This window comes from Sminthopsis crassicaudata, chromosome 2 (assembly GCF_048593235.1).
Source record: "Sminthopsis crassicaudata isolate SCR6 chromosome 2, ASM4859323v1, whole genome shotgun sequence".
NCBI classification, from domain to species: domain Eukaryota; kingdom Metazoa; phylum Chordata; class Mammalia; order Dasyuromorphia; family Dasyuridae; genus Sminthopsis; species Sminthopsis crassicaudata.
The window spans coordinates 124,881,395-124,893,493 of NC_133618.1; the positions used below are offsets into that span (position 1 = coordinate 124,881,395).

General features: G+C 37.3%; 1 protein-coding gene across 1 annotated transcript in view; it reads left to right on the forward strand.

The window, feature by feature from the left end:
• Positions 1 to 12,099, forward strand: part of LOC141554853 (hexokinase-2) — an 87,361-nt gene that overhangs the window by 53,655 nt on the left and 21,607 nt on the right. The window contains exons 4-8 of the mRNA XM_074287203.1: positions 4,025 to 4,144; positions 4,996 to 5,091; positions 6,123 to 6,222; positions 7,270 to 7,453; positions 11,215 to 11,370. Of these exons, the coding sequence (XP_074143304.1) occupies positions 4,025 to 4,144; positions 4,996 to 5,091; positions 6,123 to 6,222; positions 7,270 to 7,453; positions 11,215 to 11,370 (656 nt within the window). The remainder of the gene's footprint in view (positions 1 to 4,024; positions 4,145 to 4,995; positions 5,092 to 6,122; positions 6,223 to 7,269; positions 7,454 to 11,214; positions 11,371 to 12,099) is intronic.

Genomic DNA, 12,099 nt, shown 5'->3' on the forward strand with positions numbered 1-12,099 from the left:
AAAAAGGGTAATGCTAATTACAGTCATTAATGTGAATTGCCTACCATTACCTAATTACTACACAGCAAAACAAATATGCATCTCATTAATATATATCTTATTTAGTCTTAACAGTCATCTGAGTATGTTCAGTCTTTAGTAGTATGCTGCTACTGTGCTTGGTTATCCATGCTTACAATTAAAAAAAAAAAAAAGGCTCTTTTGTTCTTCCACTAGCATTGTGGAATACAAGGTAGAATCTTAGATTTGTAGCCTAAATAACTGAATTTGAATCCCCACTCTTACCTTTGGGACCTTGGGCAAATACTTTTACCATCCCTAGATCTCAGGTTTTTTTTCCCTTTTTGTAAAGGAAGCAAGTTGAATTAAATTATCAAGTCTCTTCTAATTGAATATTTTTTGTATATATAATTATAATTGTTTATAATTTATAATTTTATCATCCACTATTTTTAGTTGCTTTTCAGATGATCTATAGCTTCTCTCTTCCTGCTCTTTCCCCTAAAATTGGCCACTGGTTTTGAGTCTTTGCTGAAATTTCTCTCCATCACAGAATTGTTCTTTTCCTTAGAAAGATTGACTCTCAACCACACAGTAACTATTTAGAGTCTTTGGGCAGGGGGAGGGAAATAGTCAGATCCTCAGAACAAGAAAGAAAAGGAAATATTCCCATTTTGATATCTTACCCTTTTTGTTGGAGAGAAAATTCCTTCCTAAAAAGGCTTTTCTTAGAACCACAGCAGAAATGGTCATTTCACATATTAGTGGCCTCTTTATGACAGTTATTGGAAATCTGTAATTTTTGAGAAGGGTACAGCCCTTGTTCTAGAACCTTCCTGCTGTCTCTTTCGTTTTCCTTCATCCCTTCTCTTCTTTCCAAAGACCCAACCAGTCAAGAAGCATTTATTAAGCTACTACTGTATGGGGCATTGAGCTAAGTACTGGGAATACAAAGAAGGGCAAAAGACAATTCCAACTCTCTAAAGAGCCCACAGTTTTAATAAAGTGAATTATAAGCCAGCAAAGGGGGCTGAGGAAGAGCACTCAGATAAAGGAAGCCTAGATGAGCCAAGTTAACAGGCATTTAAGCACCCATCCTGTTCCAGACACTGTGCTAATTGCAAGGGATATAAAGAAAAGCAAAAGTCAATATTGCTTTTAGTCTAATGGAAGAGATAACATAAAAAATAAAACTATGCATATATATACTCTGGGTAAATAGGAGACCTCTCAGAGGGAAGCTATTAGCATGGAGGGGGATCATTAAAGACTTCTTGTAGAAAGTGGTATTTTAGATATTCTGTAAAACCTGAATAGGTTGACCTACTAAAAACTATTCTACTTCCTCCCCCCCCCCCTTTCCTAAAGTTACCAGTTATCTATATTGCTTTGCCCAATTTTGTTCATTTATCCTTTTTTGTTAGATGATGGGATCATAAGTTTAGACCTGGTAGGACCTCAGAGTCAACTAGTTCAATCACCCTCAGGTGCTTCCCTCCCACCTCACTTAATCTATTTCACTGTTCTCCCCCTCCACCCCCTCTCCTTCCTTCTTTTGAAGTGCATATGCCATTGGTTAGGGTGAATCCTTAAGCCTCTTTCTTAAGGGATTTATACCCCCATGATTATACAAGTGAGTTGAGCTAGGAGGGAGAAAAGGGCTTTTATAGGGCTGCTGTGAAAGAGAGAGAGAATTTCATAATTTAGCTGCACCTTTTATTTGGTTGGCAACCTTATCAAAATGCTTTCTACTATAGGAAGAATGGGGTATGGTAGGAAGGGAGAATTCAATTTAGTCTTGCTTGCTTTAATCTCACTCAGTTTATTTTCAAACCATATTTAAATGTCTGCTTTTTTTTAATAGAGCCCGTGGCGGGCAAGATAAAAATACTGGGCATATAAAGCATAGAGGTGACCGGGTTCAGAAAGAGCAATGATAAACACAGTTTGAGCATTGTGTGATATAATGGAAAGAAGTCTGTATTTGAAGTAAAAGAACATGGACTGACATTCTTTTTGGCACACTATCTGTGTGTGACCTTAGTTTACTCATCTGGAAAATGAAGAGGTTGAAATAAAGGATCCGGAAGATGCTTCCAGTTCAAAATCCATCATCCCAAAAGAATGTAGACACTTGCAAGACCCCCTGTGAAAGGGACCTCAGGGGTGACCCATGCTTACAAGCATGAATCCTTATTAGGACTTCTATCTCTTAGTTAAGCTTTTACCTGGATTCAAGAAAAGGGAGTCTCAGTCTTGTAAACAAGGGAAAGCCTTACTGAGTTTTTCAGTCTTTCTTATCTTTAAGTAGAAACTTCAAGATAACTTAGTTAGCCCAGTTTCTCCTTAGGCTTTGTGGTTACACATTAGCAATTGGCACGTGATGCTATAGTTTGTGCTAAAAGTAACTGCACCTGAAATAAATATCCTGTAACAAAGAATTGAAAATGTTGCAATAATTCATAGTCTTAGAAGAGTAGTTCACACATGATCACACAACACAGCTAATTATGGAACCCTCAGGGGAAAGACTTGAGCCCCACTGACCCTCTGTGCTGTTTCTCACAGATATTACAGGAAAGAATTGCTCAATCAATAGTTGCCAATCAGAATTCCCTGCTCTTTCCGGTGTCATAGCCACTCTATCCCCCCATGAAGTAACCCACAGAATTTGTGTATTATAGTTATCTTTGTGATTAAATACCTTGGGTACAATTCCATAATTATGTTTGTATGGATCCATGTATCTAGGGCCTCTTAGAACTATTTTGTCAAATAATCAGTCCCTTCCTTACCACTGCAGCTAGATTCTGGAATGTTGTATATTAGAGTTGTTTGTTTCTATGAACAAACATGGTTTTTGAGACCACCATAGAATTCTGCATGCTGGAGCAATTGGGTGGCTCAGTGGTTAGAACACCAGCTCTGAAGTCAGGAGAACCTGAGTTCAAATGTGATCTTAGACACTTAATCCTCCTAGCTATGCGATCCTGGGCAAGTTACTTAGCCCCAGTTGCTTCAGCAAAACAAACAAACAAAACTTAGGCACAAAGATGAATTATCTGAGATCAGAAGCAAGATTAAGTTTCTATAGAATACAGATTCTCCCCCTCCCCCGGCAATTGGGGTTAAGTGACTTGCCCAGGGTCACACAGCTAGGAAGTGTTAAATGTTTAGTTCAAATTTGAACTCTGGTCGTCCTGACTTCAGGGCTGGTGCTCTATCCGCTGTACCACCTAACTGCCCCTTACCTCAGTTTTCTCATCAAGGCAGCTGAAATAGATTTCTGTTTCTTAGCTTCTGTGAGCCTTTCTAGCTCTTAAATCAATGATCCTTTGACAAATGTTTGAATGAGTGAATGAATATGATACGGCACTATGCCTTTAGGACAAGCTTAGGAGTCCTTTCCTTATGTGTTATGGCCTTTTGAAGGTGAAGAGATTGGTCTCTACACACCTGAAGCCATTTCCCTGAAACCTGAAGTAAAATGCATGATTATATTGTCTTCTGATGGACCAAAGCAGTGCCAGCAAAAAAAAAATGACTTATCCAGCAGCTTTGCCATAAATGTTTCTTAGTGGCACTAAGAGAACTGATTGGATGAGGCTAGAAGAAGAAAAAAAGAGCTGCCACAATATGTCAGACCAATCTTTCAGTTAACCGAAAGTTATTTTGATAATATCACCAAAGGATAGTCCAGATTAATTCATATCTTTATGAATAACTTGACATGTTCAAAGTTTTTTTTTTCCCTAGAAATTCTGTAGTAGTTTTTCTTTGTATAATATAAGAAAATTGAGGCAAAGCTACCATTCTTTCTGATTCACATGGATTATTTGAATAGTTATGAAGATATGGTGGAAAAAGCACTGGGTTTCCAAATAAAAAGACTCCAGCCTCCACTACTCTGAGCCTCAATGACCTCCTTTTTAAAATGAAAAGGCTGAACTAAATGATATTTCCATTTGGATATCCTATGAACCAAAATAACCCTTTTTACTCTGCCAACCTCATGTATTTATAGCTGTTTGACCATATTGCTGAATGCCTGGCCAACTTCATGGACAAGCTACAGATTAAGAATAAAAAACTCCCTTTGGGATTTACCTTCTCGTTCCCATGCCATCAGACCAAACTGGATGAGGTAAGAAAAGTTCCCAAGCATGTTTGCAGTTTTTGGCATGAGAGCACATATCAGGGTGCAGGAGTGGGGAAGAGGTAGAAAAGAAAGGACCTGGAAGAAAAGGAGGAAATTGTGGTGGTTGGGTAGGACTGGGAAAAGACAAGCACCTTCTCCCCATCTGTAATGTACATAAAATGTCTGTTTATCTGAAAGCCTAAGAATTTATATTCTGGCTAATGGGAGAGAATTCTTAGATTGAAGCCCCTGGGTAAAGATACCAGGAGTCAAAGCAAGATTTCTTCTACATGAGTTTTTATCTTATGGGTTCATGATCTCTCCCACTTCCTCTACTGTCCTTTTGATTCTTCTGTCAGGAAGTAAGACCTCACCAGGGAGGAAAGACACATCTGATCTGGAAAAAGAGCCAGGCTATCACTCAGGGGTGAGATGGGATGGGGTGCCCTGAGTGCTACATTGGTGTACCCACAATATTGAAAGAGTAGGAAGATGGGATCAGAAGGATGTTCTCTGCAGGACTAGAAAAGTGTGCCTACATCAGTGAGACCTATCCAAGTATTAAAGTAAACAAGTAAGGTATTAATTATCTGCCCACTCCAAGTTGTAGCAAGTGTAAAGATAGTCTCAATGGAGTCCTTCTTTCTCTCATTTTTCCATATTCTTTCTTTGCCATTTTACTTGGATCCCAGCATACTCGTGCTACAAAGGACATCATCCCTGTTCTAGTTACTAAAAAGTATTTCGCTAAACATAGCATCTCTTGCCTCAGGTTTCCTACTTATTTTGGAGGGCATTGACCTTGGAGTATTTATTTCTGTACTCTTGTCCATCCATTCTCTTTTTTCTTTCTTCAGAGTTACCTGGTTTCATGGACTAAAGGGTTCAAATCCAGTGGTGTGGAAGGGAGAGATGTGGTATCCCTGATCCGGAAAGCCATCCAAAGGCGTGGGGTGAGTTTAAGGTTGGTGGGGAGAATGAGAGAGTGATAAGCACTCTCCAAAAGAGTATTATGGTCAGAAAATAAAGGAACAGGAAAATAAAGCTTTTTCTTTGCTTCTGGAATCCTACTGCACATACCCACGCAAACACCCAATATGAATATGAGAGGCTCCATATCCTTCACAGAGAATTTTTGTAGAACATGTTTCAACATAGTAAATTACTTTTGTATTTCCAAATGAGTTTAAGAGATTACATATTTATAAATATATATTTATATGGCATGGAGAAACCAGATGCCTTTATATCCTAATGATTTGATTAGTAACATTGATGCTTTTATGAAGGCTTGAACACTCTGGTGTTTTAAACCATAGGTGACTACAGGTAAATCACTTAGCCTATGCCAATCTCAATCTCAGATTTATAAAATGAGGGTTTTAAATAAAATGATCTCTTAGATTCATCCTCATTCTTGGTACTCAGAAGGGAGAGACAGAAAGACGCAGATCAGAGTTTTTCTCAGTACAATGACAAGACAAAGCAGTTGAGAATTGTAGCAAGAGGTAGTTAGTAAGAAGTCCTGAAAGGAATGAGAGGAACACCTCAGTTTCCTCACTTGTAAAACTAAAAAGAGGGTGTGTGTGTGTGTATGTGTTTGTGTGTGTGTGTGTGTGTGTGTGTGGAGATTGGGAAAAGAGCTATTAGAAGAAAATATATGAAATTTTTTTCCAGCATAGGTTCTTAAAATGATAGGCTCATTAATCTGGACCTGCAAGGGACCAAAAGATCCAGCCCTCCCCATTTTATAGAAGTGATGGAAGCCTAGAGGAGATGAAGAAAAGGTCATACAGACAATAATGGGCACAATCAGGATTCAGACTCGGGTGTTCTGACTCCTTTTGTGAGCACTAGGGGAGAAGAATTGTTCCTCTCCCATGTTAGCTCTTCTGCACTGATGCTGTCTCTCTATCTTTGAAGGTGCTTGCTGTCAAGGTGGCTTTAAAAGCAGCACATCTCTGTCTCTTAATTATTTTTGTAGGACTTTGATATTGATATTGTGGCTGTGGTGAATGACACTGTGGGGACCATGATGACCTGTGGCTATGATGACCAAAACTGCGAGATCGGTCTCATAGTGGGTGAGTTCCACCAGAGTACAGTCAGGATTGGTAATTCTCATCTGCTCCTCAAACTTTAATTCATTGTAATTTTTGATGACTTTTTTGGACTCAGTTGGGTGAGAAAGTAGAAATACCCTACTGCTTCCACTGTCTTGAAAAATTCTCCATACTTTCTTTGGGATGTTAAACCTTGCTTCAAGAAACTTTGAAGAAAGGCTTCTTTAATTTTTTTTTTTAAAGCTATGTAAATTTTATGTACTATGTGAATATTTAATACCACATTGCTAGGTGTTTCTTGCAATCTTATGGGGGATATTTTAGGCAGAACAAATGACCAACTACTTATCGGTAGTATCCAGTAATTTACTATGTCCAAAAATCACATTTTCTTTAGTCCCTAAACATACTATATATTTTCATCGGATACTTTCTGATGGGAATTATATAGTATCTGATTAATTAAGGGCTTACTGTATGCCAAGTAATACACTATACAAAGGAGGTAAAAAATTAGTTCTTGCCCCTGACAACCTCTTATTCTAATTAGGGAGCTAACATACTTCAGTATGCATATGAGATACATTCAAAGTAAATGGAAGTCGATCTAAGAGGGTAATGTCCTAATAGCTGGAGGAGCAGCAAGGTTCCTCTGTGGCATTCATTCTTTTTCTATAATCAGTTAATGAATATTAAGTATATTCCATGTGCTTAGGTTATGAGAATGAAAGATAAAACAGAAGGTTCCAAAAGTCAGAGCAGTTTCAAACTATGAAAGCGTAAGACTTTTTCATCATAACTAGTAACATATACATTAGACATAATAAAAAACCATTCTTTCCCAAGTGGCCGATCACATAGTTGGAGAAAATAAAGGCAGAGTACTAAGCATAATCCTTTGGTTTTGCATTTACTAATTATTTATTTACTAAATATTGGTATTATTTACTAATTATGGTTTTGGGCAAGTTCCTTTCTCTCTCTAGATCTGTTTCATTCTTTTAAATGAGAAAGTTTGACTAGTTGATTTTTTTCTAGCACTAATCATCTATGTTTCTCTCTGCCCAGGGACTGGCACCAATGCCTGCTACATGGAGGAGATGAGGTACATTGACACGGTGGAAGGAGATGAAGGGAGGATGTGCATCAACATGGAATGGGGTGCCTTTGGAGATGATGGAGTACTCGATGACATCCGCACAGAGTTTGACAGGGAGATTGATATGGGCTCACTCAATCCTGGCAAGCAACTGTGAGTAGTTTGCTTTGAGTTTTCAAACTCGGGGGGAGAGGGGAGATTAAAATTGGGTCATTAATGATGATGTAGTTTTGTAGGATGTGGGGTGGACTTGGCAACACATATACTATAGTTACAAAAGGTGTGTGTGTGTATACACTTTGTATATGCTATGTACAAAGGAAACATGGGACAAAAAAAAATTCGTATTGCCCATTGGCACTTTTTACTGGTGCTTGGATTGACCAAGTTTCCTTCAGCCATTGGGATGTCAGACCACTTTGGTGTGTGAATATAAAACAACTTTTATGATAAATGTGCCAAACTGGTTACCTCCTGAAGAGTTGTTGTCCTCTTCACAGTAGCCCTTGAGAAGGCACTTTTTAATATATTCTCCCATCCAGTCTCTGCCCCCATCCCATCTCACATCCAATATTGCAACAGGGATTAAAGGAGAAAGGAGAATGTAAGCTATATGCCCCATTTCTAGTCTTTATTATTTTAATGAAGAGAGGAATATTTAAAAAAATAACAAAAAAACCAAACAAGTTTTCTTGGAGCTATGTGTATTACATTTAGAAATTATCTTCTTTTGGAATTACCTTCAGAGCCTGTTTACCAAAATCCAGGAGAAAAAAAAATCTGGTAATATCTCTTTGTATTTAATAACCAAAAATTATTTTTTCCCTACTTGGGTAGTATGTAGCAGTCACATGCGAGGTTTGCAAGCTCTTTCATTCACCTTAAATTCTTTGAAAAGCCTAAGTATGTGATACTAGAAATAGCATGAGATTAAGAATCAGAAGACCCCTGGGTTCAAGTCCTGGTCTTCTGCCTTTCCACCTGGGTTACCTCCTACAACTCATTGCCTTCTCCCTTCATTTGCCTTGTCTATAAAATAAAGAGCTTAGAGTAGATTAACCTAAGTTTCTCTTTACCCTGGATCCAATGGTGACTTTGGGTCCTCATTTCAAGTAAATGAGATTTTCCAGCATAAAGGATATTCTATGTCTTTTAGTCAATGGAGGAGGCAATGGCAAAATTAAAAAAAAAAAAAAAAAAAAAAAAGTACTGCCTTGTTTTGGTATCTTGGGAAGAAAAATTTGAATTAAATTAGAATTTATAAATTAAAACAGTCTTGCCCCATATTTAGCCCTTCCTTAGTAACATTGCTTGCATGCTTATGACCAGTGTTGCTTCAAACTTCTATCTTTGTCTGCTTGGTAGGGGGAGGAAGCTTTCTGAGGAGAATATTATTGGGGTCTTCTTGCTTTAAGGAAACACATTATACTAACATTGAAATTGGTGTATGACCACTATTTGTCATATTAACGGATTCTGTTTTACGACAGAATTTGTTATATATTTCCTTCTAACACTAAGCTTGCCTACTGTCGGATATATTTGCTAAGATCTTTTAGAGATAGGGAGAAGGATTGTTGGGAATCAGCTGGTTCAATAGCCTTATCTTAATAGATGAGGAAACTAAGAACTAGAGAAGGGAATTGACCTGCTCATTCAGGTAGCACAGTAATTATGCAGACTTTGGATCAAGATCCTTATTCTAGCACTCTTCCCCAAGTTACTTCCTTCTTTGTAAAATATAGCCCATATTGCTACAATACTAGTGGAATTAGTGGAAGCTAATGGTCCAATGGAAGCTGGAACATGATGTGCTCAGAAGGGAGAAGGTTCAGAATGATCCCTGTATCTTTGGGCCATTAATGACAATATAATTTTGGGATGGAGTTGGCAGCACATTGACTATACTCCAAGAAGAAAACATGGGCCAAAAAGTGTTTGTATTGTCCATTGGCACTTTTTACTGTTGCTTGGATTAGGATTCCTTCAGCCAGTGGGCTGCCAGATCACTTTGGTGTGTGATTACAAAATCACTTTTATAATAAATGTCCCAAATTGGTTAGATCCTGAAGAATTGTCCTCTTCCCAGTAGTCCTGTTTGAACAGTTTCTTGGTCTCTCCCACTTTCCAATAAGCATAAGCAGATCCCTGGAAATTCACTTTTGGTATCCTCTCCCTTGTAAAATTCTTAAGACATCTTTGCTTTGTCTCTGGCCTCAAAGAGCTCACTCTTGCCCAGAATAGAATGTTTTCTAAAACATGGAAAATAGCAGCACCTAGTGTTGAGAAATGAGATTCTCTTACTTGTGTCCCTGCTCCATGACTGTTCCCTGATACAGCCAGAGTGTACTCAGGTATTACGGATGTTAAAAGCCTGAGGTGACAGTGACTCTTATTGTGGGATGAAAAAGTCAGTCAGTGATGGTGATGCAGTCTGATTGGCTTGACATGAGAAGAAGCAGTGTAGATCAGGGAGAAGAAACTTAGAGTCATCAGGACCGGGGTTTTAATCTTAGCCCTGCTTCTTGCCATCAGTAGCACTATGAGAAAGTCAGTATCTTTGAGCATCAATTTTGTCAACCACAAAAAAAAAAAAAAAGGAATTAAATTAGTTAATTTAGACTGGTTAATCTTCTTCCAAGTCTAAATCCTGTGACTCTTCCTATCCATAAACCTCAACCTGCCTTTTTTATATGCACAAGAAGAAAGGATTGGCTAAAAGTCCTGACTGCTCTCTGACCTGGACCCCTTCTTTCTTCCTTGTCTCCTTTTTCTACTTTCATGGCATTGTAGTATACTCAGAGTTCTGGCACTTTGTTCACTTCTAGGTTCTCTTCTCTCAGTTTATGATCATTTCCTTAGATACCATCCATTCTTAGGACTTCAACTTTCATCTCTTGAAATGATTTCCAAATCTGTACTTCCAGTTTGGCCTCCTTACCTATATCTCCTTTGGATTTGCATCTTTCTGAGCTTTAATCTATCCTATAGAATATATCCAGCAGGATTTTATATTGATATATCAAAATAGTATGTCTGAGTTCATTGTCTTCCTGTCACCCTCTCTCAAATTCCTTATTATTTGCTCCTTTTCCCAGTCAATCAGGCTTGAGTTATATTTGACTCTTCATTCTTTATCACCTTACATAGCTAAAATCAATCGATGAGACTTATTAATTTTATCTCAATTCTTCCTTTTCTATTCTGAATGAGATCATGGTCCAGGTCTTTCATCACTTCATTTCTTCCATGCAATCTCCCTTTATTCCCCTTTTTACATTGACTTTCTCTTTTCAGTACTAATAACAGATACTGTCAGGACCAAAAAATTTTAAATGTTATTTATAACTTTTAAAAAACATTTCTCACTATAGCTCTTTTCAAGCCCCCCTCTAGAAAGCAGTTTCTTGTCATTAAGAAGAAGAAAAATTGTTCAGCAAAATTATCATTGAAAGTCAGTGTTTCATACTTTTGTAAAGAAGCAAGAGTTTTTTTTTTTTTTTTTTTTTTTTTTTTTTAGGGCCAAACAGGGCTATTATAATTGCCAGAATTCATTTTCTTTTGGTTGGGTGTAGTTGCTTTTGTCATTATTATGTAATTTAATACTTAAATATGCTTCTGGTTTGAGTATATATTAGGTGCTGAATAAATACTTGATTGCAAGGTATAGTGGGTAGAACAAGATCAAGTGCTGTGTAGCCTTCAACAAATAATCTTTCTGGGCTCCAGTTCCCTAACCTGTAAATAGAAGGGCCAGATGATCCTGTCTTTTAAATACCTTATAGTTAAGGTATTTTTATATTTACAAATCATAATATTAGAACTGATATTACATGAATTTAACCATGATATAATATGACTTATTTGTAATTGATATGATTTTAATAAATTTTACACATTGGGATTTCTTACAGATTTGAGAAGATGATCAGTGGCATGTACATGGGGGAATTAGTCAGACTCATCTTGGTAAAGATGGCCAAGGAGGAATTGCTCTTTGGTGGAAAACTGAGTCCTGACCTTCTCACCACGGGCCGCTTTGAGACCAAGGATGTTTCTGATATTGAAGGGTAAGTTTCCCTCTTTACTGTTTTCCTCTTCTGCTTTTTGAGGGTAATATCTCATCTTATAGTAGATATTTGTAGAGGGAAAACATATAACAAGTTGAGTATTGTCCAAAAAAAATCTGATATAACTGCCTTACTGCTACTATTGCTCATCTCTTACTTCCCCAAAATGGAGATTTAGGTCTTGTAGCTGTTGTTGAAGAAAAAAAATACCATTTTCTGGGTTTTAGAGATAGGTTTTCTAGAAACACTTGTATTTCTATACAAATATTTCTATCCCAGGAAAAAAAAAAGTCCAAAATAGCATAAACCAAGCTTCTTTTTCTACCTCAAGATGGTTTGAAATAACATTTATGGAATTTTGAAAATATTGTAATGTGTTAAAATGTAACTTAGAGTTAACATTTCAGAACATCCTATAACAACATAGTACTGTGACAAAATACAATTTGGGTTGAACTTTTCAGTTACTGCATTCCTTTCTTGAATACTCTTCTTTTTTTACCCATTTACCTGAAAAGATTGAAAACCAAGGCTTTCCTATTTTTTTCCCCTTCTGAATTGTCAAAGTAAGCATTTCTCTTGGCTGGGTTCCCACCTAGTAGATGATGGGGAAAACAGGTGTCTAAGATAAGAAATAAGTTTGGTGATCACCCTTAATTCAAATAGCTAATTGATTTACAAATCCTTGATATACGAGGAAGGGTTTAGGTTTAATTTTAACCCACTTTG